The sequence below is a fragment of the Phoca vitulina genome, unplaced genomic scaffold (genome assembly GCF_004348235.1).
Source record: "Phoca vitulina isolate PV1807 unplaced genomic scaffold, GSC_HSeal_1.0 scaffold52, whole genome shotgun sequence".
In the NCBI taxonomy this organism is placed as follows: Eukaryota; Metazoa; Chordata; class Mammalia; order Carnivora; family Phocidae; genus Phoca; species Phoca vitulina.
The window spans coordinates 531,197-556,723 of record NW_022589755.1 but is presented as its reverse complement, the minus strand read 5'-3'; the positions used below and the strand labels follow the sequence as shown (position 1 = coordinate 556,723).

The following is a 25,527-nucleotide window of genomic DNA, read 5'->3' as shown; positions in this document are numbered from 1 at the left end:
AAGTAACCAGGCCTTTAACTAATGTTTAAATGATTAAAGTGTTCTAAATCATTTCTGTGTTATAATATCCTGACTCCTCCCCTATTTTGACACCTGCCCCCCCAAAAGGAGGGGGTGGGGTTAAGAGAAAGCATCACCAACAAAAGTTTTAAGCAAGGATGTTATCTATGATAATAAACTATCACCTCGTTTCCTATTCAGTTCAGTCAGTGACAAAATTCATCAGCTCAAAAATCACCACGCTTTAAGGATACTCTTACAGTTACAATTCTTCTAGTAACTACGGAATCATTTGTAGGGTAATGACAGAAGAGACAGACTTGAAAGGCAACATATTATGATGAAGACAAGGGAGGTATAGCCTGATATAATCTGTATTTAAAGGCTGACTCTGCACTATCCTTAGAGGATGTTTCCAATAATTCCATAAGATCGTGAATCCAGTGAAATGTTTGGCAAATTCAATATAAGAAAGCCACCCATCATCACTGCTGAGGTGTCAGTCCTCCAACGACTGAAGGGGTCTGTATTAGTTTCCTATTTCTAAAGTAACAAATTACCAACATGTTGCAGCCTAAGATAACAAACCTTATTACTTTACAGCTTTGGAAGTCAGAAGTCCAAAACGGCTTTTACTAGGCTAAAATCAGGGTAGCTTCCCTCTAGAAGCTCTAGGGGAGAATTCACATCCTTGCCTTTTCCTGCTTTTAGAAGCTGCCTGCATTCTTTGGCTTACAGCCCCTTCTTCCACCTCCAAAGCCTGTCGTTCCATCCCGTCTCCACCGTCACATCTCCCTTCTCTGTCTCTGACACTACTGCCTCTCTCTCATAAGGACCTCACGACTGCCCACTCAGATAACACGAGATAATCTCTCCAGCTCCAAATGGACTCACATCTGAGAAGCCCCTTTGCCATATGAAGTACCATATTCAGAAGTTTAAGATGTGGACATCTTTTGGGGGGCAGGGGTGGGGGGGTTGTCCTTATTCGCCCTACCACAGGGTCTAAAGCCACAGACACCTGTCAGGACCTAGACCTTTGTCCTCTTTCTCTAGGTTTTTCTTCTCTATTCCCTATACACCATTTCCTTCCTTTTACTATCCAAGTCCATTACAAAAGGGGCTCTACTCTGCTCAAGAACTGGCATTTATTACCAATTTCAAGCTTAGCTCCTAGAAGTTAGGGAATGATGACCATATAGCTTTGAATCCTTCCAAAAGAAACTTTAAGAAATAGCAGCTGACCAAATGAACAATTCTTGTCCAACTTTATATTCGATACTTGTGGCCTGAGTATCCAGAACCAGAGACAAGACAACAAAGTATCATCTAACCAGGAGGTTAGAATCTATGTGATGAGAGGACCTACTAAACAGTTATGGACAATACACACAGTGTATCACTGAGAGACTGCAGAGATGTAGATGCTGGGTGGGGGGGAGGCTGGAAAAGGAGATCAGCGCGGAGAGAAACAACCCAGGAAGGTTGCACACAGAGAAACGACATAAGCTCGGCCTTCAAGCCTTGCTTGGATACAGACAACAGACTGTTCTTATACAGCGGGCATGACCCGGTCAGAGTATGAGAAAAACAACAGAAAAAATTGGAAGGTCTTGGGGCGCCTGGGTGGCTCAGTTGGTTAAGCAACTGCCTTCGGCTCAAGTCATGATCCTGGAGTCCCGGGATCGAGTCCCGCATCGGACTCCCTGCTCAGCGGGGAGTCTGCTTCTCCCTCTGATCCTCCCCCTCTCATGCTCTCTGTCTCCCATTCTCTCTCTCAGATAAATAAATAAAAAATCTTTAAAAAAAAAAAAAAAAGAAAAAATTGGAAGGTCTTGAAATCTAGTCAGAGTTATTTAACAGGCTATTCTAATCACTATAGACTTACTGACAGAGACCTCATAATGGAAGACTTCAGGAAGATAAATCTAGAAATAACACCTGAGGTAACTAATAATAAGAATTTACGCATTAACTTGAGCTAGAATTTGTAAGGAAACTGAGAATGATGTTGGTGGAAGCTGAATGACACAGCTGACACTTCAGAGGCAGAAAATCTCAGGAGGTAGAAGACAGATTACTTCTGCATATGGGATATGCATCAAGAAGGGGGGGAAACATCATCTAGAAGGAAGAAGTGAGATTCCTGATTTATCGAGATCAAGGAGATATTTTTTTTTTTTTTTTAAAGATTTTATTTATTTATTTATTAGAGAGCGAGCGAGAGAGAAACAGCATGAGAGGGGAGAGGGTCAGAGGGAGAAGCAGGCTCCCCGCTGAGCCGGGAGCCCGATGTGGGACTCGATCCCAGGACTCCGGGATCATGACCTGAGCCGAAGGCAGTCGCTTAACCAACTGAGCCACCCAGGCACCCATGAGATCAAGGAGATATTTGAGGTGGTTTGCAAGATGGTAGAAACGGGAGGATGGAGGTGGCACCACCAGGCTCAGGATGGTGGCCCAGGATGGTAACTCAGGATGGTCAGCACCAAGAGTCGCAGAGTGAAAGCTACCGGAATTCATGAGCCCTTGATGGACGTTTCAGATCTGAAGGGGGGCAGCTGGTGAGACTCCAAAAAACACCAGTTCATTAGAATGGATGAGAAGACATCCACCTTCAGGACTTAAGAGCACGCTATGGCACACTGTTAAACTGAAAACAGCAAGATACAGAACAGTGTGTATCATAATCTACTTTAAGAGAGATGAAAATAATCATATTCCTATATGTTTGTAGTTGTATAAAGAAACTGGAAAAATACAATAGAAATTATTAAAACTGATTATCTGGGGCAAGATGTCAGTAAAAAGGGCAAAATAAGAGCCTCTGAAATTTCACCATTCCCTAAGAGCAACCACAACACTGGCAAAAACTGTCAGAATCAATTTCCTCAGAATTTTATAAATTAACCAAAGTCTTGAAGCAGCCAAGGGAAGAGTTTATTCAAGTAAAACAGCTGAATTTTTATAACAGTGAGCGTTGTGGCATTGTAAATTACCCTAGTCCCATCTCTGGCTCCCCAGCTCCGCAGCAGCCTTGGAAAATTACAGCCCATATTTCTGGTACTAGAGGTACTAGAGCTGGAGGTTTCCCAAAGCCTCATTCCCAAAGAACAGTCATTATTTGACCTATTTGGTGGTTCCCTGGAAGACCTCCCTTGAAAGGTTGTCAGGGGCTAGAAGCCTCTAGGGAGCAGGTATTTGTTAAACATTTGCAGGCAATGTATTAAAAAAGTTGTACTGCCTGAGATGATGGAAAATAGCTGAGGCAAATGATACACAAAACCAAAAAGATTTTTAAAAAGCTGAGGGATGAGATGTTCACAGGGCTTTGAAAACTTCTAATATATTCCTGGGAATCTAGAACACCAATCATAATTAAACTATTACAAGCCAAAGAGAGGATCCTGAAAGCAGCAAGAGAGAAGAAATTCATCACATACAAGGGATCCTCATATGATTAACAGTTTATTCCTCTTCAGAAACCATGGAGGCTAGAAAGAAAAATACTGTCAACCAAGAATTCTGAATCTGACAAAACCTTCCTTCCAAAATGAAGAGGAAAGGAAAGCACTCCCAGATAAGCATCACCTGAGAGAGTCTGCTAGCAAACCTGCCCTAAAAGAAATGGAGTCCTTTATGCTGAAATGAAAGGACGCTAGACGGTAAGTCAAAATATAGAGCACCCCTAAAGGTACCTACACAGGTAAATGTAACAAGACGTGACAAATGCATTTTTTGTTTGTAACTTTTTTCCCTATCTTACTTAAAAGACAAAAACAAAGCAATAATTGTAAGTCTATGTTGATGGACATACGATATATACATGTAATTTGTGACAGTAACAGCATAAATGGGGGAGAATAGAGGTATACAGAAGGAAAATTTCTGTACACTATAAAGTTAATGGTATTAATCCAAACTAGAGTGTTATAAATTCAGATGTTAATTATAATCCCCAATAAAACCACTAAGAAAATAGCTCAAAAATTTATAGTAAAAAAGTGGTTACCTTTGTGTGTGCCCTGTGCGTGTAGGGGTTTGGGAAGAATAACGTAGACAACAGCAGCAAAAGTAAATGAGATTTTTCAGCTTACTCCTTTTATGTAGCTCTGGGTTTTTTGAGCCATGTAAATACATTACCTATATAAAAACCTTTAAAAAAAAAAAAAAAGAAGAAGAAGAGGGGTCTGTGGCCCCTCGCTAAAAGTTCGGCAATAAAGGAAATAAGAACAAATCAAAAGCAGGTAAGTGAACGAGAAATCATCGAGAGAGGGGCAGCAGAGAATATGAGAGGTGGTATCAGGAGAGTGGGTGGCAAGGAAGGGAAACTGCAGCTCACAAAAACTGCTACCTTGTTAACAAGGTGGCCATCTTTGCTCTGTGTCAACAGCTGCAAAAACGTCCATACGTGGGATAAATCTCCTTGAAGGGCATCGTGAATGTCTGAGGAAGGCGACTCCTCACGGCCTCAGCCCAGTTCTCAAACAAGGAGGGCTTAGAGGAAAGTTCCTTGCTCCCCCCTGGGGCCTGCCCTCACCTGGACAAGTGCTTTGAGGATATGCTTGTTCCACGGACCATGGCTCCTCTCCTTGCTCCAGCAGAGAGATGACCTCCGGCTTGGCAATCTGATTCCCTGTGCATGGAGGAAAAACACAGCTTTGTAAACTGCCCTTGCCTCTTCTTCCCTGAGTTCTCACTCGGGCAGAATAAGCACAGTCTCTCCCACTTCATGCTTTATAAGCATTAGGAATTAGTCCTTGAACATCAGGGCTCAAGATCATCTCAATCCTTCTGAGATGCCCATGAGGTCTTTTTTTTTTTTTTTAGATTTACCAAAGACTGTTATTGGTTGGTGGTGGTGGTGTTAAGGATTGATAACCTTTTTTAATTGAGATAGAACTGACATAATACATAATATCGGTTTCAGATATACATGATTCAATATGTGTATACATTGTGAAATGATAATAATAAATCTAGTTAATATTCATTACCATAGTTATAGCCTGTGAGCTTTTAAACACAGAGTAGCAGAAAGTATTGCAATGGAAATCGCTTCATTTACTCAGGCAGCTCCGCCTTACCCACAGAGAGCAGATGCCCATAGGTCTCCAGCATCACATCGCGGTACAGGGTCCTCTGAACAGGGTCCAGCTGCCCCCACTCCTCCTGGGTGAAGTCCACCGCCACATCCTTGAAGGTCACTGGTTCCTAAAAGAGCACAGATGTTCCTCCTCAGCCTGCTGCCACACCCTCCCATGTTCTCTGGGGATAGAGAGTGAGGCTGACTGCCCTGGGGAAGAGACAGGATAGAGAGGAACTGTCCTGGATACGTTCAGTACTCTAACTGATTTGGGTCAGGTCCCACTGGGAGCAACCCAAGGGCCCTGTATTTGGGATGTACTCTTAGGGAATTAGGTATGTGGCCCCATAATAACCACAATGAAGATGAGCAGGTCTCTCCTAAGGCTCTTACCCAATTCTAGTAATACTGGCTAGTAAGAATGGGATTCCCACCAGGGCAATGCCCGCCTTCTTCTCTGGAGATGAAGATACTGAAGGCCAGGACCAGGAAGAAAGCAGACTACAAGCACTGGGTTGGAGTCTGCTCAACATGTGGACCTAGGACCTGGATGGATGATCTAAATACTCACAGGCTGTCTTCCTGGCCACTATAGGGAGGTTTCCATTTCCAGATCTTTTCTGTCCCAAGGACTGGAGCTCAGAGTGAGACAGGTTTGAGGAGAGCAGCCCAGGCCAAAGAGAATCAGCTACAGTTGTTGTGAAAAAGCACTTGAGTTTTGGGGCGCCTGGGTGGCTCAGTGGGCTAAGCCTCTGCCTTCGGCTCTGGTCATGATCCCAGGGTCCTAGGATCCAGCCCCACATCAGGCTCCCCGCTCAGCAGGGAGTCTGCTTCTCCCTCTTCCTCTGCCCCTCCCCCTGGTTGTGTTCTCTCTCTGTCAAATAAAAAACTTAAAAAAAAAGCACTTGAGTTTTAAAATGTTCCAACTGAGCTTTTTAGGAAATCTAGAAGCCAGGAATGCTCACTAGAAAACTAGAGGGGAAGATGAATTATAACCTAAGTCTGACTTTGGCAACAAATGCATCCCTCACAGTGCTCTCTCTTTTGAAGATTTTGTTTGAGAGAGAGAGCGCGCACACGTGCAAGTGAGGGAGCACGAAGCGGGGCAGGAGGGGGGGAGGGAGAAGCAGACTCCCCACTGAGTGGGGAGCCCGACACAGGACTCGATCCCAGGACCCCGGGATCATGACCTGAGCTGAAGGCGGATGCTTACCGACTGAGCCACCCAGGCGCCCCTCTCACAATGCTCTTAAGCACTCAGTTATCTCAGCAAGTCCAGGGTGGAGTGGAGTATGCCCTCCCTTGTGGTGGGAGTGGGAGTGAGCTGTCACATGGGTAGAATGTTAGAATCCCCACAGGCCCCGACAGCTTCTAGGTCCTCCCCTCCATTTGGAAACTGGCTTTCTGGTCTACCTCTGTGTCAGTGAATTTCCCCTCTGAGAGTCCCGTGAGCCTCTACCCATGCCTTCACAGCCTGCTACGTCCCTGCCTTTGCCATGGCCTTCCTTTCTGCCCCTGCTAGTCAAGGCAAACTGAGCTTCTCTCTCATCAGGGTCAGCTGTCATGACTGGGTCTTCAGTGTGCCAACTTGTACTCTGTCAGTCTCAACTGCTCCCCTTCCACCTTCACACAACGCTTGGCTTAGAACAGAACCGATTCTGCTGCAGTGATTCCATTACTCCGAGACGCACTTAAACCTGCTCAGCCCAATCTCTCTTGGTGAAACTACGCCTAACCTTGGACTCATCAAGGCCAATACCTTGGTTTGCTTTTACAGACCTGCCTAGGCCTCAGTTTCCTTGATGGGTGATGCTTCTATGTTTTACGTAACATAAACTTTTTAATTTAAATGAACATTTGGACAGAGAAGTGCACAAAGCCTAAATGAGCTGAAATCATAAGCTCAGTGTCCTTTCACGGAGCCATCACACCAGGGGGAACAGGTGGGAGGCCATATTTTCTAACCTGGATTCTCCTGCTGTGCTCACTTCATACCACCTAATTTGCCCAGAAGGTGGCGTCTACTTAATGGCTTCCAAGTTCACCTATACTTAACAAGGTTCAAACCCACACCCTGGCAGCTATCAACCTGGTGAACTGAGCCACAAGTCAACCACCAGGCTAACCACCCCTCCCAAGACCATAATGGAATCCCCGTGCACAAACTTAAAAAGGAATAGAAGAACTACATCTAATAGACACTGAAGGACTGAAAATGATTCTGCAACCTTTAATCAAATAGTGGACATTGGCAATGATCATCAACAACTGCTAAATCACACATGAAAGGCAGACAGGGAACGAACATGTCTAAATAACATGAAGACTAATGGAGGAGCAGCTATTGTTAGCCTAATACATCACATCATCCGAAAATGGGATCACCAGACATCCTGTGCCCACTAATGCAACACAGTAGGAAGGACTCAGCACCACTAATGATGTAATCTTGTCCAAAATATGGGACCTGAATCTACTCAGCCCTCCAGTCCAATGATCAGTTACAGGAGACAAAGGGAAGAGGAACTCACCCAATGACATCAAGAGAGCAAAATCAGGCAAATCAACAAGACAAATGACCTAATTTCTTCAGTATATGAAGCACACATGATGTGTGGTCCTTTTTTGGATCCTCATTTGAACAAATCAACCATAAAAGGTATTTTGGGGACAAGTGGAAAAAATCAAACATTGCTTGGGTATTAGCTAATAAGGAATTACTGTTAATTTTATTGGGTGTGATGAAGGTAGTGATAAAGATATTATTTTCTAAAAATTATGTATCTTTTAGAAATATACACATAAGTGTTTATAAGCAAAATGACAGAATAGCTGAGATTTGCTTTAAGATATTCCAGTTTTCAAAAAGTGCCAGGATAGATGAAAAGAAAGGCAGAAAGCTGATGGTGGTTGTTACTGAACACAGGTGTTTGTAATAATGCCCCCCACCGAAAGATGTTCACATCCTAAACCCCAGAACCTATGACTGTTATCTTAATATGACAAAGGGACTTTGCAGAGATGTGATTACATTAAGGATGTTGATTTGGGAAGATTATCTTGTATCATCCAGGTGGGCTCAGTGTAATCACAAAGGTCCCTTTAAGTGGAGGAGGAGGGTCTGAGTCAAAGCAGGAGATGGGACATTGGAAGCAGAGGTTGGAGTGATGCACGTTGAAGATGGAGGTGGGGACCTTGAGCCAAGAAATGCAGGTAACCTCCAGAAGCTGGAAAAAGCAAAGAAACAGATTCTCCCCTGGAGCTTCCAAGGGAACACAGCCCTACAGAGCCCCCCCCCCTTTCTTTTGTCTTTGAAAAATGTTACCATTTATTGACTTCTGAGGGGGAGAAGACATAACAATATATGCCAAAGAAGAGGCATCAACGGGAAGATAGAGCTGGCCGATTGCCAAGAGCCTATAGACCCATCTTAGACTTCTGAGCTCTAGAACAAGAGTAAATTTATATTGTTCTAAGCCATTAAGTTTGCAGTGATTTGTTACAACGGTAACAGGAACTAACACAAGGTTCAGATTCCACCTTATGGTTTAAAAATCCCCCAAAGTTTTGTAAGAATGGGAAATACCCAGAAAAGGCCATTGGCAGGTGGTGTCCCACACATTGTTGCAAGATAGGGAACAGATGAAAGTGTGCCAGACCAAGGAAACAGCAGAGGAGATCCCAGCCCCACAGGTTAGAAGGGGCTGCAGTGGAAGAGGTTCCCAGGAGAGGCTCTGGGCCCTGAGCTTAAATGATCCAGTGAAGGCAGGCGTGAGAACCAGGCTGAAAACAGGGGAGTCTGTATTCAGGAGCGCTTTGCCAATGGTCCCACCTCCCAACTGGCCACTCCACCTCGGGGGCAGCATGACCACCAACTGCCCTGCACTTACACTTGGGCAACACTGCCCAGACCCTTCTCACACACAAGAATGTGAGGTTCTAAGGCTGCTCAGGTGACCAGCAACCCTGGAGTTGAAATCTCTTCCACAGGACACGGGGTTGGGAGGTCTGTGGCCTGACAGCCAACCGCATACCCGGGAAACCGGAAGCACAACCAACTTGGTGGTCCTGGCCCAACCAGGTCCACGGAGCTTAGAGTGAGACTTGTTGGGAGGCAGATACACAGACACACAGACACACAGACACACAGACACATAAATACAAAGGGAGGCCAATCAGGAACCAGACTGGTTCAGCCACAGCAAAGCAGGATGCTCAAAGACAGCCTTACTGCTCTTTCCCGGCAAACACAGACCGGAGGAGCCCTGGACACATGAGGAACATGTGCGGCACAGGCAGAGAGACCAAATTCAGGGGCCAAAGGAAAACAGCATATAGGCAGCAGATACAGCCAACTTTCAGTGAACTGCAATTCCATTTCCCCGATTGGAGGCTTCAGTATAAAACAGGACAGGGCGATACCAGAGGGGCTCTGAAAGAACAAGAATTCATTGAAGATGAAGACACAGCACTTGCTTCAGGAGGCCCACCATGTAAGCAGAAGGCCTCAGAAACAGAACAAATATAAAGGAATAGGACAGATTTTTTTTTTTAATACAAGAGTTCTTAAAACAAGGCAGAAAAACACTAGCCATAAATAAAGCCAGATATGTTTGAGAAAAATATCCTGGAAAACATTTGACTGATAAGACACCACAAAATTAAGACAAGCTACAGACTGGGAAAAGACAATTCGTGTAAGGCAAAGAATCAGGATCCAGAATGCCTACATATCAACAGGTCAGAGAGTACACAAATCTAAGAATGAGAGAGAAGAAATACAGATGATTAGTAATGATATGAAAACATACTCAATCTCACTAGCAATCAAGGAAATGCGAAGTGATACAATACACCTTTTTGGTCTTGAGATAAGCAAAAATTAAAAGACCTGACCCTGCCAAATGGCAGCAAAGATGCAGGGGAACGGGCACTATTCCAGAGTGGTGACAAGAGGCTTCGCACCTTCAAAGGGCCACATGGCAGCACTGGTCATACTGAAAACACACATGCACCCTAAAACTAAGCATAATTCTGCTTCTAGGGGTACGTCTACATTAACATATATATGTGTGCACAAAGTGAAATTACAAGAACGTTCACACAGCTTTTCCTGGAATAGCAAAAATGGTGGGGGCAGGGAACTTCTAAGCCCATCCATGAAAAGGATGAACAGAAGGCAAAGGGAATGAACTTACCACATGGATGGACCTTAAAGTCGACCTTGAATAAGCAAAGAAAGGCGTAGAAAAGCTAGATAGGAAAAGCACTGCTTTAAAAAAAAATAGAATAGGGGCGCCTGGCTGACTCAAGTCAATAGAGCATGAGATTCCTGATCTCAGGGTTGTAAGTTCGGGCCCCACTTTGGGTATAGAGATGACTTAAAAATCTTAAAAAAATAGAATATTACTATCTAAGTGATACATATAGAAATAGATGATCTATGTATGAGTATGAAAATAAATTAGCCGTGTACACACCATAAGCAGTCATTCTGCGTAAGCATGGGAAAAGAATGTGACTGGACGCTGTGTAAAAGGAAAACTAAGCAAATATGACAAAACATTAACTGTTCATTCAGAGTAATGGAGACCATGTTTGATTACTTTTCAGACTTTTCTGTAATTATGGAATTTGTCCAAACAAAACTTTAAACAAATAAGTATTTCTAGGGGCACCCAGGTGGCTCAGTTGTTAGTGTCTGCCTTTGGCTCAGGTCATGATCCCAGGGTCCTGGGATTGAGCCCCGCATGGGGCTCCCTGCTCAGTGGGAAACCTGCTTCTCCCTCTCCCAATCCTCCTGCTTGTGTTCTGTCAAATAAATAAATAAAATCTTAAAAAAAAAAAAAAAGTATTTCCAGATTTCCAGTAGCTGTTATCAAAGTGGAAGGAATCGTGGACTGCCAAACAGGAAGAAAAAAAACACCCCCAGCTGAATAGCTCTATGTTGGGGCCCACAGTTCATTGGAGGCCTTGAAGATGCAGAAAATGCAAAACCAAGACTGGACGTTAAACAGAAAGAAGCGATGGGGGAAGTCAGGGACCAGTATTACCAGCTGTGGGGACAAGAGAGACCCTAGAAGCTAGGACAGGAAGGAGTGAGCCGTTCCATTCCCAGGTAACCCTTAAACTTGTACTTTACAAACATCTGCTAGGATGACTGGAAAATGTCTCACCCAAATTTCCTGCAATCATTCTTGCACGTTTCACCTTGTACGTATGTATGAACACTTACCGGGGCTCTCTACAGCACTTTATGGAATCTGCTAACCAGCCGCCATGGGAAGGTTTGAGGGAAGATGCAGAGGGTGCTGAGATGGGTTTCAGCTCCTGCATTATCTGAAATCATGGACAGTTGGCCCATTCATGTCATCTGGGGAAATTCAGATGTACTTCTTTGGCATCTTCACAATCTCATTAGTATTTTAGTGCAAGTTCTTTGCAGGGAAGGAAAACAACTATGTGCACATCCTCAAGACGAGAGATGAGTGCAGAGTATTACTACTGTTTATGTGCATGTTTATCATGCAGAAAGCATCGGTGGATTGTTATACAGGGGTTTGAGAGTTTCCACATTTGAGGAAGCTGGCTGAAGTTTTTTTTAGATGGGATATTATTATTTTCCCTATTCTTCAAAATAATTGGATCTGGGCTCCCACTAGTTGAAACTTCACTATCCAACATGAACCCCAAAATGGACTATTCAGATAACAAGGGATGACGGCACTTGACGTTTTCACCAGGTGAATGCTTTATTTCAGTATTTAATTTGGAGGGAACAGCAGAGGGACATACAGAGCTCTTGCTAGTGTTCCTGAAGACCTCGCTTAATATAAAACTCATATGATTCAAGTCTTGAGTTTTCCACAGGGAAAAATCCGAAGTGAGTGTGGGGAGGGGGCGAGGAGCATGTACTCAGAAATCACAACTCTTCAGACATTGGAGGGTGTTGTCATTTTAATTCTCCATTTTATTTTCTCAGCATTAACCCTAGTAATTCTCAGAAACCCTCACATAAATTAACAGCAGAGTGCAGCCCAGCGGTTATTAAAGCTTCTTCACAGCATTTTATTACAGCTAACTTCTGCTCCCAAGCGACTGATTCGGGGCCCATCTTTCAGCCTAGCCTCACTGCTGATTCCGTTACAGAATCTAAAAAGGACTATATATCATAGCAGCGGTGAACAGCACAGTCACCCAAGTTCTGATGCCAAACCACCACCACTCTGCATCCCGTGGTTCGGCCCGGCTGCCTTCCTAGGACAGCAGTGCTGCCACGGGGGAGCAGCGTGCTTGCGATGCACTTCGCCAGTCAGCTTTGAAACTGGGAGATTCATTACATTTTTTTTTAATTTGGGGGAGGCATAAAGTTGAAATTTTATTAACATTTATATATCTCAGTATCTCATATTTGTTTAATCCGTTATTTTAACTTAGAAAAGAAAAACTTATATATAGTAATGAAACTATTTTTCTTCATCTTTCATAGTAGGGAGTCAAAGGGTAAATGTAAATTTCATGAATCAGGATGAAAATCTCTCACTTAGAAATATGGAGATAACCCTAAGGAACCAAAAACAGTAAGTTAAAAATGGCTGCCTCTGAATCACAAGAAGAAATAAAATGCTGATATGCACTACAACATAAATGATCCTTAAAAACAGAAACAGACACGAAAGGCCATATATTGTATGATTCCCTTTATGTGAAATGTCCAGAATAGACAAATAAATAAAGTAAATTAGTAGCTGCCAGGGGTTGAGGGCGGTGGGAACAGGGAGTGACTACTCATGGGCTCAGGATTTCTTTTTAGGGTGATGAAAATGATCTAGAAGTGGGTATTGGTTGGTAATAGTTGTCCAATTCTGTGAATATATGAAAAATCACAGAACTATACATTTTAAAAGGGTGAACCTATGGTATTTGAATAATATTTTAATACAGTTGTTATAAAAAAGCTTTGTTTGTAAGTGGCTGCTTCTAATGAAGAGGCTGGGCAGGAGAAAAGGAAGAGGAAACCTTTCCAGTATCATCTACCCTGCTATCCTATTTCCTGCCACCTTTCCCGCATCAACTCTGCTGTCCTATTTCTCTCAGGAGCCATCCTTACGCCTTTACAGTCACGAAGTTCCCCTGCTTTGACTCCCTTACAGCTCTAAGGTCTTCTCCTAGGCCCTGGTCACACGGACATCTGAAATGCAAGCCTGCTTCCCACAGCCCCCTTCTCCCACACACTCCTGCCAGGGACATCCCTCCAGCCACATTTTAGACACTGCTGCCTCCTGCTCCCAACACTTAGGAGGCTCTTTATTACCACCAGGATGGAGCCCTGGCTCTGCAGCAGGCGTTCAGGGCCTGGCAGCGTTCATCCTAGCCTCTCCATCCTAGATTCTAATTGGGGTCAGCCCTCACCCAGACGCTGGTCACGCCGTGCCCCCGCACCCCACACACACCAGCGGCGCTGTAAAAGGCCAGACCTCTGCTTCCCGGGCTGCGGAACCCCTCTCACCTCTTGGTGTAAGTGTGTCATGTCTCCAGGCAGTCTCTCTCCCCACAGCGGAAGGATTCCAGCCGCTCTGTGCCCCAGTGACTCTACGCAGACTGACCCACTTCCCACGGCATTAGTTGGGCTCGGCTCCTCCAAGGTTTGGGGCCTCCCTAAGCATCTCAGGCTTATGTCCTGAACCACATATACACCACCAGCAGGCCATGAGGTCTCGGTAGCTGAGTGAACCATCTTGGAAAAGGGACTGAGAATTCCTCAGAACCAGGGCTTGAACTCGTCCATGTTCCCCTCCCAGCAAGCACAGAGCTCACAGGACAGCATCAAACTGAATCAGGCACTGAATACATGAGGCAAGGTGTGAGGAGGAAAGGGGGGCTGCCAGCTAAAAGGGTTGCCCCTGATCCCCCAAAACAACACACAGCACAGCTAGGGCTTAGGAATGTGAATAGGCTGGTTGATAATGTGGCTCCAAGTTATAGAAAACTGTTTAAATTCTTCCTGAATGCTCAGAAAGCAATAAACTTCTGGCCAATTCCTTCTCTACCCAAACTCTAGCTGTTATGAAGTGAGGAACATATAGACTAGGATGGCGGGGGACAACCTGGACACCTTAGGGAACAGGACAGCCCTTCAGGAAAAAGTAGAAGCCCACCTCACCTGGATCTGGGCTGTTGGAAGCCCAGTGGCCCTCCTCTCCTCCTTGGGGTTCTCTTCCACATGCCAGGTGGAGTCCTGAGGACATAGAGCTGAGGAGGAAAACAAAGTCACGGAGGCAGCTCTCCCTGCCAGAAGTATGCCCACATAAGTCCTTTATCCTGGGGGGAGGGCTCAGGGAGAGCCAGTTCCTGGCCCTCTCTGCTGGGCAAAGGAAAAGACTCATCTCCTCATTTTATAGATGAAGGAAATGGGCTCAGAGAAGATAAGGGATGTGCCTAAACATGAACCCTGCACTGCCCCCCTTTGCTCTGAGGCACTGTCTTTGAGAAGTAGTGCCATTCACATCCTTTCTGGGCCTGAGCCACAAATGGCCACACATTTATTCTCACGCACCCTGTCCTGGAGGTGTCACCATCACTTTATCTCCCAGTGCCATGTTCTGATCCTTTCCTGTTCCAGCTCTGCACAGAGACAGATCTGGACCAGAGTCCCCCACTCTCCCAAGCCCTAAATCCCCCAGCTCGGATTCCTGGCCAAGGAAGGTCAGTTCTGGGAGAAGCCAGGACAAGCAGCCAACATGGCCAACGGGGACACAGGCTCTTGACTCACCCCAGGAGGCCCATGGGTCAACAGCTGCCATTCCCCAGGACTGGTCTGTAAGGACACCTGCATCAGATCAGGTTAGGGCAAGGAAAGGAAAGGCACTGTGACAACAATCCTAGTGACTAAAGGCAACAAAATGGAAAAGGGGATTTGCCTCACTAATGGGTGTAACAAAGTTCCATAAACAGAGCCCAAAGCGTGTGACAAAATCCAACATCATAAGCTAGATTTATACCAGAAATGCATAGGTAAGTCACTATTAGAAAATCTGATGTGATGTAGCCACAGAACAATTAAGAACAGAATCCCTTAAACAGCTCATGAGATATCTGATAAAATGTTTAACATTACCTAATTTTTAAAAAAAAATCTAAGTAGTAAGACACTCCCTCGATGTCTTTACTGACAGATATATGAAGCCTAACTTAAAGAGAGAATACCACTGACATCACACTATTTAGCACTGTTCTTAAACTACACGCGAATGTTATAAGAACGAAAAACAAAAATAAAGGTAAAATATAGCAGTGATAGAGAAATTCTGACTGGATGTATGACTGTCTAAGAAATCCCACAAATCACTAGAAAATCTCTTAGAACTAATGAGACATCTTAGGACTATAAAATATACAAAAATTATATGGTGTTTTACACCAAGAAGTTTCCCTTTTCACCAACAAACAAGTTGTTTTTCTTTTTAATCTTTTTTTTTTTTTTTTTTTTTTTTTTTAAGATTTTACTTATTTATTTGACACAGCGAGAGAGGGAACACAAGCAGGGGGAGTGGGAGAGGGAGAAACAGGCTTCCCGCGGAGCACGGAGCCCGATGCGGGGCCTGACCTCAGGACCCTGGGATCATGACCCGAGCCGAAGGCAGACGCTTAACGACTGAGCCACCCATGTGCCCGTTTTTTCTTTTTAAATGTCACTCAGTTCTAATTCTATACCAAGACCAAGAGACCCCCTCCAATCCCCCAAAACCCTCAGCCCCTGCCCAGCTTTGACCCCTAGCTGCAGCAGGTTGCTGCTGAGGCGGCCCAGAAGAAACAGAATTTGGACTCACCCCACGAGGCCCACGGGTTGATGGCTGCCATCTCACAAGATCAACTGACCAGGTGCCTGCCCAGGTGCACGGGATTCGGGTGATTCACGGAATGCAATTGCAGCACCAACCTAATGACAGATGGAAAACACAAAAGTGGTCCTTTCTCTGGAGAAGATCGAGGGAACAAAGACAGCCCATCCACAGAAGCAACAGAAGACTTCTGGGGAGCATCATAAGAAAACAGAATTTAGGGATGCCAGGATGGCTCAGGCAGTTAAGCATCTGCCTTCGGCTCAGGTCATGATCCCAGGGTCCTGGGACTGAGTCCCACGTGGGGCTCCCTGCTCAGTGGGGAGCCTGCTTCTCCTGCCTGCTGTTCCCCCCGCTTATGTGCTCTCTCTCTCTCTCTCTGACAAATAAAATCTTAAAAAAAAAAAAAAAACACCAAAAAACAATTTACATGTCAAAAACAACAGAATGAAGAGAGTTGAATAAGCTAAAAAAAGAGCACAATCCAGGATGAGAGGGTGGAAATTTGTCAGTGGCTCCCAAGAGACAGCCAGTGACAACTTCCAGGTAACTTTTTGGTGATTTACAAAAATTACTGTAAAATCTACCTGCACCACCCAAAAAATCAGTGGCTGCCTAGAGCTGGCGGGGAGGGAGGAATGCGGACTGACCGCTTAATGGGTGCAGGGGTTTCTTTTGGGAGGTGACGAAAATGTTCTGGAATTAGATAGTTTTTTATTTCACAACTCTCTAAATATACAACAAAACCCCTGAATTGTAGTCTAAAATGGTTAATTTTATGTTATGCAAATTTTATCTAGAAGGAAGGAGGGGAGAGAAGCAAGAAATCAACCTGCAAAACCTACCAGGCCCGAGCCTGTCTGCTGGTGTGGAGCCCAGACCACCAACTCCCCAGGTTCCCAGTCTTTGTGCGAGTCCCGAGACCTCGGGGTTCCCAGGCCAACTGGCAGCGCTCTGCGGATTCCTGGGAGCGTGTTTAAAGCACCAGGACGCCTACTGGGCCCCAGGAACACCGGGATCTGCGCCAGAACTCAGAGGAGGCAAACTACTCTGCACCGCTGTTTGCAACTCAACCAAGTCCGCGGTCACCGCAAGCTGAAAGGAACCGCGGCCCGCTCCCCTCCCACGTTCGCCGTCGTCCTTCGGCGCCTCCGGTGAACCCGCGGGGACGAGACACCCGCTGGGGCAGAAAGCTGTCCATTCCCGCAGGGCCTCAGAGGCGTCCTCGTCACCTGCTGCCGGGCCTCCCGCCCGACTTCCCCCACCACCCCCGGCGCGGACGGGATGCTCCGGGGCCCGTACCAGCGAGCGGCCCGCCTTACCTGGTCCGCGGCTCCCGGCCTCCCACCCCTGCGAGCCGGTCCCCGCCGCTCTCGGCAAGCGACTTGGCAAACTCGGGATCGCTCGGCCGGGGGCGTCCGGCTTTTGTTCCGCTCCAAGGTTCGGCCCGGCGGTGCCCTTGGGATCCTCGCGCGCGGCGGGGGAGACAAAGGCGTGCCGGGCCAGCGGCCGCGACCCGCGCCAGGCCCGACGTGCAGGGTTTCCCCCGGGCCCGCCCAGCCGGCCCAGCGCGGCCGCGAGCCCGGAGGCGGGAGGCGGGAGGGTGGGAGAACCAAGGGAAACGGGGGCGCGAAGCCAGCGCGGAAAGGGCAGGTGCGGGAGCCGCCCTGGCGCCGCGCTGGCCCCGATGGCAGGCGCCGCGTCTTCCCGCTCGTTCTCCCGACCCTCCCAGTCCTCGGCGTCGGCGGCAGCGACAACCCCACCGCCTCGGCACCCGCCTCACCTCGGCGGCGGACAATGGCGGCCGCTCCCCCGGCGTCGACCAGGACGCGCCGCGCGGGCTCCTGGGAGTTGTAGTTCCGGGCGGTATGCTTCCGGTTGGTCCGGAAGCGTCGTCATGGCAGGTCCAGGGAGCAGCTCCGCCTCGAGTCCCGCCTCCGCTGCGTCAGGGGCTTACCTGGGTGACTAGTATTCTAGCCCCCGGCGAACCGGACGCTGCTGTCCCGGGCCTGGACCACCCTCCCTGCCGCCGCTGCCGAACTCCGGAAGGCCTGGGTAGGTCGCGACCCCGTGAGCCTCAGTTTGCCCGTCTGTGAAATGGGGGCTCACGGTAGCTGCCCTTAGCAGTGCGACCTTGACGAAATCTGATAGTTTTCTGCGTCCCATACGCAGGTCTGAACGCTTTCAAGGGGTCCTTTGGTTTAACATTGACAATACTGTGCGGAGGTGGCTGTTCTGAGCTCCCTTTCCAGATGAGGAGGCTGGTCTGAAGCTTCTCCTCGCATATGAAGGCCTTGTGTTTAGAACATGAGGGTTGTTCCCAGATCTCTTTCTGGATGGCGAAGCTTAAGGGGAGCCCAAATTACACGGACCTGTGTTGTGGTGTTTCACATTGCGAGGCGCTGAAGACTCGAGCAGGGAACACGGTTAACGAAATGTGTGCCTGGCGGCTGTGACCCAAACCGCTCTTCAAGGGCATGGACCCGGATGACGAAAGGGCTCTCCCCCAGCACAGGGGGGATTCCTGGGCCACCGCCCCCAGCCTGCAGCGCTGGCTGAACCTGGAATCCTCGGCCCACTGACAGCTCTTTGGGACCCTGTTGGAACCTCCTTCCCGCCTGAGTTTGAAGTGACCCTCACCCCGAGCTTCCCTGCCCCCCCCTTTCCTCCTTGTTCCTGATTCATCTTGCCTGTGCATTTGTCCACCCCAGCTGGGGGAACAGCACGGTGATCAGAGCGGGGCAATGAGGGGCCTGATTGCAGACAGCCTTAGGGGCATCGTCATGGCTCTGACTCTGGCTTTGAGTGAAATGGGAAGCCACCCCATGGTCGGGAGCAGAGCGCTGATGAGCTCTGACCTCACCAGAAGGTCACTTCTGTCTCTGTGTGGAGAAGAGACTAGGAGGGTGAGGGAAGGAGCAGGATGATCCCTGAAACCAATGCAGCAATCAAGGTGGGAAATGATGGCAGCTTAGATCAGAGTGATCGGCGTCCAGACGCGGACGTTAGTATTTTAAAGGTAGAGACAACAGGTAGTAGGTTCAAGGTTTTGCTTCATGAGCTGCAGTCCAGCCTGTAATACCCAGAGCAAGGCAGGCTTCTCAAGGAACAGCTATTCACCAAGGGCCTTTTTGGGTAGAGCATGGGTTACAGGGGTGTGAGGATTCCGCTTCCCTGACGCAAGCCCTCCCGCACTCCATTTACCCCAGTGTGCTGCGTAGCACTCAGTTCTCTCCGTGCTATGAGGTGGCAAAGGCTGGGCTGCACAGCCATCTTGGATGCCCCTACTCTGGGGGTCTGAGCTATTTCCGAGCTGCCACAGTTTTCTGAGTGGGACAAGATCAGAGCAGTAGGACAATCTGGGTACTCCTGGGGCATGCCTTTCCTCTGAGAGATGCCTAAGGCGTGGTCGCCCCATACCACCTGCAGGGCTCTGGCTGGTTCCATTTCTTCACAGCCAGATGATGAGAATGAAAGGTAAAGGAAGGGGAGTCCTGAGCACATTCTTGGAACAAATAAGACCTTTTATGAGAGTATAACCGTAGGGTCACCAATAGTAAAATAACTAGTACAAATAAGTTAGACTTGAAGTTATCTGTGCTCTCAAATCCTAGGATCAACTCATCTTCACCAGCTAGGAGCCCAGGGTCATTAAGTTCAACATTCCGTGGGCTTGTGAGTCCTCCACGTGGAAGTCAGCATGCCTCCCTGCTCAGTGGCCATGCAGAAGCTTCTCCTTGCACAGCTCTTCCTGGCTGCCTTTGCCACCAGCTCAGCATTCAGCCTCCAGCTTTTCTCGTCCCAGGGATTTAATGGTAGAGGTCTGCTCATTTTTCTTTTAAGAAAAACATGTAAAATATAATGAAGTTGTGAGGAATTCAGTGAAACCCTATTAAAACACTCCTAAGCTGAAAAAAAAATTATCCATGTAGCTGAAACCCCCATGTTCCCCTCTTCCACAGAAACTGCCTTTCAGAGACAGCCACTATCCTGAATGAAATATGGATCGCTCTGTGTTTTTGGAAATTTTACAACATATATGTATCCCAGAGCAATACAAAACATGTACTTTGCATGTTTTGCATTCATATAAATGTATCAATATAAGATTTTATCTGCAACTTGCATTTTTTGCTCCATGTATTTATCATTGCAAGATTTATCCTTTTTGATATGTGAAGCTTTATTTATTTTCACGGCTGTCTAGTTTCCTGTTCAATGAGTATACCAGAACTTGTTTATACTGTCTACTTTTGATGGCCACTTAGGTTCCTTCAGTAAATATTCATTAAAGAACCTACTATGCAGGGTGCCTGGGTGGCTCAGTCGGTTAAGCATCCAACTCTTGATTTCGGTTCAGGTCATGATTTCAGGGTCCTGAGATTGAGCCCCGCATCAGGCTCCGGGCTCAGCAGGGTGTCTGCTGGAGATTCTGTCTGTCCCTCCCCCCAGCTCTCTCATGTGCTCTCTCTGTCTCTCTCTCTCAAGTAAGTAAACAAATCTTTAAAAAAAATAAGAACCTATAATGCAGGAGCTGGGAATAAAGTAGTGAGTAAAAATCACAAAACCACTGCCCTCAAGGAGCTCACATTCTGGAGGAGAGTGCACAATAGAAAAATAAGTAAAGGGACGCCTGGGTGGCTCAGTCGGTTAAGCGTCTGCCTTCAGCTCAGGTCATGATCCCAGGGTCCTGGAATCGAGCCCCGCGAGGGGATCCTTGCTTGGCAGGGAGCCTGCTTCTCCCTCTGCCTGCTGCTCCCTCTGCTTGTGCTCTCTCTCTCTCTGACAAATAAATAAAACCTTAAAAAAGGAGAGAGAGAAATAAGTAAAATATATAACACATCGGATGGGGATAATTGCTAAAGGCCAAGTAAGGAGGGGGGCAAAGAATGGGGGAGGAGGTGGTTGTGATTTTAAGTTGGTGGCTCAGGGAAGGGCCCACTAAGAAGGTAATATGCAAGCAAAGACCTAAAGGCAGGGAGAAAGCCAACCATGCAGGTATCTGGGGAAGAGCATTGCAAGCAAAAGGCTTCCAGCTCCTATAAATGATGTTGCTATGAAAATTCATATACAGGTCTCCTTATGGACAGACGCAGGGGCTCTCTGGGGTAAGCCCTCAGAGTGGTCCTGATGGGCCATAGCAAATGAATATTTATGTCCAGTGTTGGTAGATGTTTCCAAAAGGATTGCACCTTTTCTTTTCTTTGTTTAAAGATTTTATTTATTTGACAGAGAGAGACACAGTGAGAGAGGGAACACAAGCAGGGGGAGTGGGAGAGGGAGAAGCAGGCTTTCCACTGAGCAGAGAGCCCGACGCAGGGCTCAATCCCAGGACTCTGGGATCATGACCTGAGCCAAAGGCAGACGCTTAACGACTGAGCCACCCAGGCGCCCCAGGATTGCACCTTTTTTTTTTTTTTTTTTTAAAGATTTATTTATTTATTTGAGAGAGCGAGAATGAGAGAGAGAGAGAGAGAGAGTACATGAGAGGGGGGAGGGTTAGAGGGAGAAGCAGGCTCCTCGCCGAGCAGGGAGCCCGATGCGGGACTCGATCCAGGGACTCCAGGATCATGACCTGAGCCGAAGGCAGTCGCTCAACCAACTGAGCCACCCAGGCGCCCAGGATTGCACCTTTTCATACACCTCCTAGCAACGGTTAGGAGTTCCACTTGCTCCACATCCTCACCAATGCTTGGTAGTGTCAGCTTTTTAAATTAAAAAGTATGGGTAGAAAATGGTATTTCATTTTGAGATGTTTGCTCTTCTCTTATTGGTGAGATTCAGCATCTTTTCACAGTGTTAGCCATTTGTGTGTTCTCTCCTTGAATTAACATCTCACTTCATGCGTTTTTCTCTCAGGTTGTCTTTTTCTTCCTGGCTTGTAGAAATTCTTCACAGAAATTTAACATTAATCCTTTATTAGGAATGTATCCTTTCCAAGTTTTGACTTACCTTTTACTTTGTTTATGGTATCTTTTGAAGCAAAGACGGATTTTTTTAAAATGTCTTTTCCAGGACAACTGGATGGCTCAGTCAGTTGAGCTTCTGGCTCTTGATTTCCGCTCAGGTCGTGATCTCAGGGTCCTGGGAAGGAGCTCCCCGTTGGGCTTCGTGCTCAGTGGGGGGTTGGCTTGAGATTTTCCCTCTCCCCCAAATTGTTCTCTCTCACTCTCAGATGAATAATTCTTTTTTTTTTTTTTAAGATTTTATTTATTTATTTGACAGAGACACAGCGAGAGAAGGAACACAAGCAGGGGGAGTGGGAGAGGGAGAAGCAGGCTTCCAGCCGAGCAGGGAGCCCAATGTGGGGCTTGATCCCAGGACCCTGGGATCACGACCCAAGCTGAAGGCAGATGCTTAATGACTGAGCCACCCACGCGCCCCTCAAATGAATAATTTTTTTTTTTTAAAGATTTTATTTATTTGTGTGACAGAGAGAAAGAGAGGCAGCGAGAGAGGGAACACAAGCAGGGGGAGTGGGAGAGGGAGAAGCAGGCCTCCTGCCAAGCAGGGGCCCGATGCGGAGCTTGATCCCAGGACCCTGGGATCATGACTAGAGCCGAAGCCAAACGCTTAAGGACTGAGCCACTCAGGCGCCCCTCAAATGAATAATTCTTAAAAAATAAAAGTAAAATAATGTCCTTCCCAATCTAAGATTCCTTTTATTCCATTTTCTTGCCAATTGCCTTGGCCAGAACCTCCATTACAATGTTGAATAGAAGTGGTGCGATCAGACATCCTCACCTTGTTCTAATCTTCGGGGGTAAGCATTCAGTTTTTTACCGGTATGATATTACCTGTGGATGTAGATGTCCTTTGTCAGGTTGAGGACATTGCCTTCTATTCCAAGTTTGGTGAGAGTTGTTTGTTTGTTTTTTCTTAAAGATTTTATTTATTTATTTGACAGAGAGAGACACAGCGAGAGAGAGAGCACAAGCAGGGGGAGTGGGAGAGGGAGAAGCAGGCCTCCCGCCGAGCAGGGAGCCCGATGCGGGGCTTGATCCCAGGACCCTGGGATCATGACCTGAGCCGAAGGCAGACGCTTAACGACTGAGCCACCCAGGCACCCCTGTTTGTTTGTTTTTTAAATCAGGAATGACTGTTGGATTTTGTCAATTTTTTTCTGCATGTATTGAGATAATCATATACTTTTTTTTTTAGCTTGTTAATACATTGAAATACATTTATTGATTTTGGTTAAACCAACCCTGCATTTTTTAGATAATCCCACTTGGTCATGACTTTTTAAATTTCTATTATTTTATTATTATTGGATTCAATTTGCTAAAATTTTGTTTATAAAATATTCGCAGCATATACATTTAACAAAGGACTTGTATCCAGAATATATACACAACTCCTACAACTCAATAATAAAGACAAACAACCTAACAAAAAATGGGCAAGAGGCTTGAATAAACAATGCCAAGCAGCCAATAAGCACATGAAAAAGTATTAACTACTATTAGTCATTACACCAGAATGAGATATCACTAAACACTCACTAGAGGGGCACCTGGGTGGCTCAGTCAGTTGAGTGACTCTTGGTTTCGGCTCAGGTCATGATCTCAGGGTTGTGGGATTGAGCCCTGCGACTGCCTCTGCACTCCGTGGGGAATCTGCTTCTCTCTCTCCCTCTGCTCCCCTTCCTTCCCCCCCCACCGCTGGTGTGCTCCCTCTAAAGTAAATAAATCTTTTAAAAAATGCTCATTCACTAGAATGGCCAAAATGAAAAAGACAGTGCCAAAATTTGGTGAGGATGTGGAGCAGCAGGAATTCTAATACATGGCCGGTACTTGCAGAAAGTATTACAACCACTTTGTAGAACTGACAGTTTCTTAAAAAGCTGAGCATACATCCACCCAGCCATGTCACCTCTAGGAGTTTCCACAAGAGAAATGAAAGCATATGCCCATAAAAACAAAACAACCTTGATAAGTATGTTCATAGCACCTTTACTCATAGTAAGCAAAAACTGGGAACATCCCAGGTTTCCATCAATCTGAGAATGGATAAATTGTGCTATATTTATACAATGGAATAAATACTACACAGCAACAAAAAAGAATTACTGATCTATGTAATGACATAGATAAGTCTCAAAAATTTTTTGCTGAGGGAAAGCAGCAGACACAAAAATGCACAAAATATATGACTACAATCTCACCGTAGTAAATTCTAGAATTGGCAAAAATAACCCATGCTGATAGAAATCACTGCTTTGGGATATATAGGGAAGAAGTGTCTGGGGACAAGGGACAAGAAAGAACTTTCTGGGGTAATGGGAATGTTCTGTGTCTTAATAGGTGTTTGCCAAAAATGATTTAGTGGTGTACCTAGAAGAGCATTTCACTGTTCTGGGTACTCAGCAAAATTCTAGGCTAAGGGGATTTTTTTCTTACAGATTTTATTTATTTTAGAGACAGAGAGCAATGGGGGGGAGGGGCGGAGGGAGGAGAGACTCTCAAGTAGACTCCCACTGAGCATGAAGCCCAACATGGGACTTGACCCCACAATCCCGAGATCACGACCTGAGCCAAAATCAAGAGTCCGATGCTCAACCGACTGAGCCACCCAGACGCCCCTAGGCTAAGGGGATTCTCAAGAAAAGTAATTCTCAGGAAATTACTCTTGCACTTAGGGTTTTTCCCGCCCCGAATCTGGGGCTCTGTTCCACCAGCCCACTGTCATCAAAGGCCAGAGCCTTTGTGCAGTTGCTCCATCAGTGACCAGCCACTTTGATGCCCACCTGCACCCAGCCCAGGTATTTGTCTCCAGCATGGCACTGGGCTCACCTGTAAAAGGTTTTCCTCTCTTTGGAATTCATCAAGTTTTCCTTGCTTCCACCTCTCCTCAGTAGCATATCATAGAGGAATATCCAGGTAGATACTCATGAACATCATATACAGGGATCGAGGATCAGTATCTTACTGGAATGGAAATTTTATTCAGAGTTGGTGAAATTCCGTTGTAGATTTGGAGGGATCTTTAAAGGCTATACTTTTTCTTTTTTTTTTAATTCACATTAGCTGCATCCTGGTTTTGTCAGTTGTGTTTACGTCCTGCACGTCTATAGATGAAGACATTTTTACTTCTCACAAATGAGGGACACATCAACCTATCATGCTCACATCTCTGGCTTGGAGAGCCAGTCTTGCTCCACCAGAGTCCCCAGATGAGGCATTTGTCTTCTGGCACAGCTGCTGAGGCCCATACAGCTGGCTTTTAAGAAGCAAGTGTGTTTCCTTATGGACTCATTTTTTAAGCTTTTAATCTTTCTCTCTGTCTCTCTCCTATACACACATACTGGCTCTTGTATATTAGGTCAACCTCCCAGGGTAACAGCACTGATAATAGCCCTGCCTACACACACATGAATGATCTGTGTTCTATTTCCCACCCAGTAACATGGGATAAGGAAAATTTTGGATTTCATGATTTTAATATTATTCCTGGATGAAAATAATGTTCTTTTAAATTCCAATTATATACATTTATTTTAAACAAAATCACTTGAAGTTAAAGGGAAAGAATATATATTGCTTACAATCCCACCATCAACACGGAACAAATTATTAACATGTGGGTGACATTTTTCCA

General features: G+C 46.1%; 1 protein-coding gene across 7 annotated transcripts in view; it reads right to left on the bottom strand.

Annotated features, from left to right (window-relative positions):
• ZNF606 (zinc finger protein 606) overlaps positions 1–17,775 on the bottom strand; it is a 28,532-nt gene extending 10,757 nt beyond the window's left edge. For 2 of the 7 annotated variants that reach the window (XM_032388553.1, XM_032388546.1), the window contains exons 1-6: positions 17,250–17,704; positions 15,916–16,025; positions 14,859–14,915; positions 14,250–14,338; positions 5,088–5,214; positions 4,541–4,636 (exon numbers count right to left, since the gene is read on the bottom strand). In XM_032388553.1, coding sequence (XP_032244444.1) covers positions 4,541–4,636; positions 5,088–5,214; positions 14,250–14,338; positions 14,859–14,915; positions 15,916–15,946 — 400 coding nt within the window. In that variant the 5' untranslated portion in view covers positions 15,947–16,025; positions 17,250–17,704. The other 5 variants (XM_032388547.1, XM_032388549.1, XM_032388550.1 and 2 more) reach the window with 5 other exon arrangements.
• Between the last annotated feature and the right edge of the window lie 7,752 nt (positions 17,776–25,527).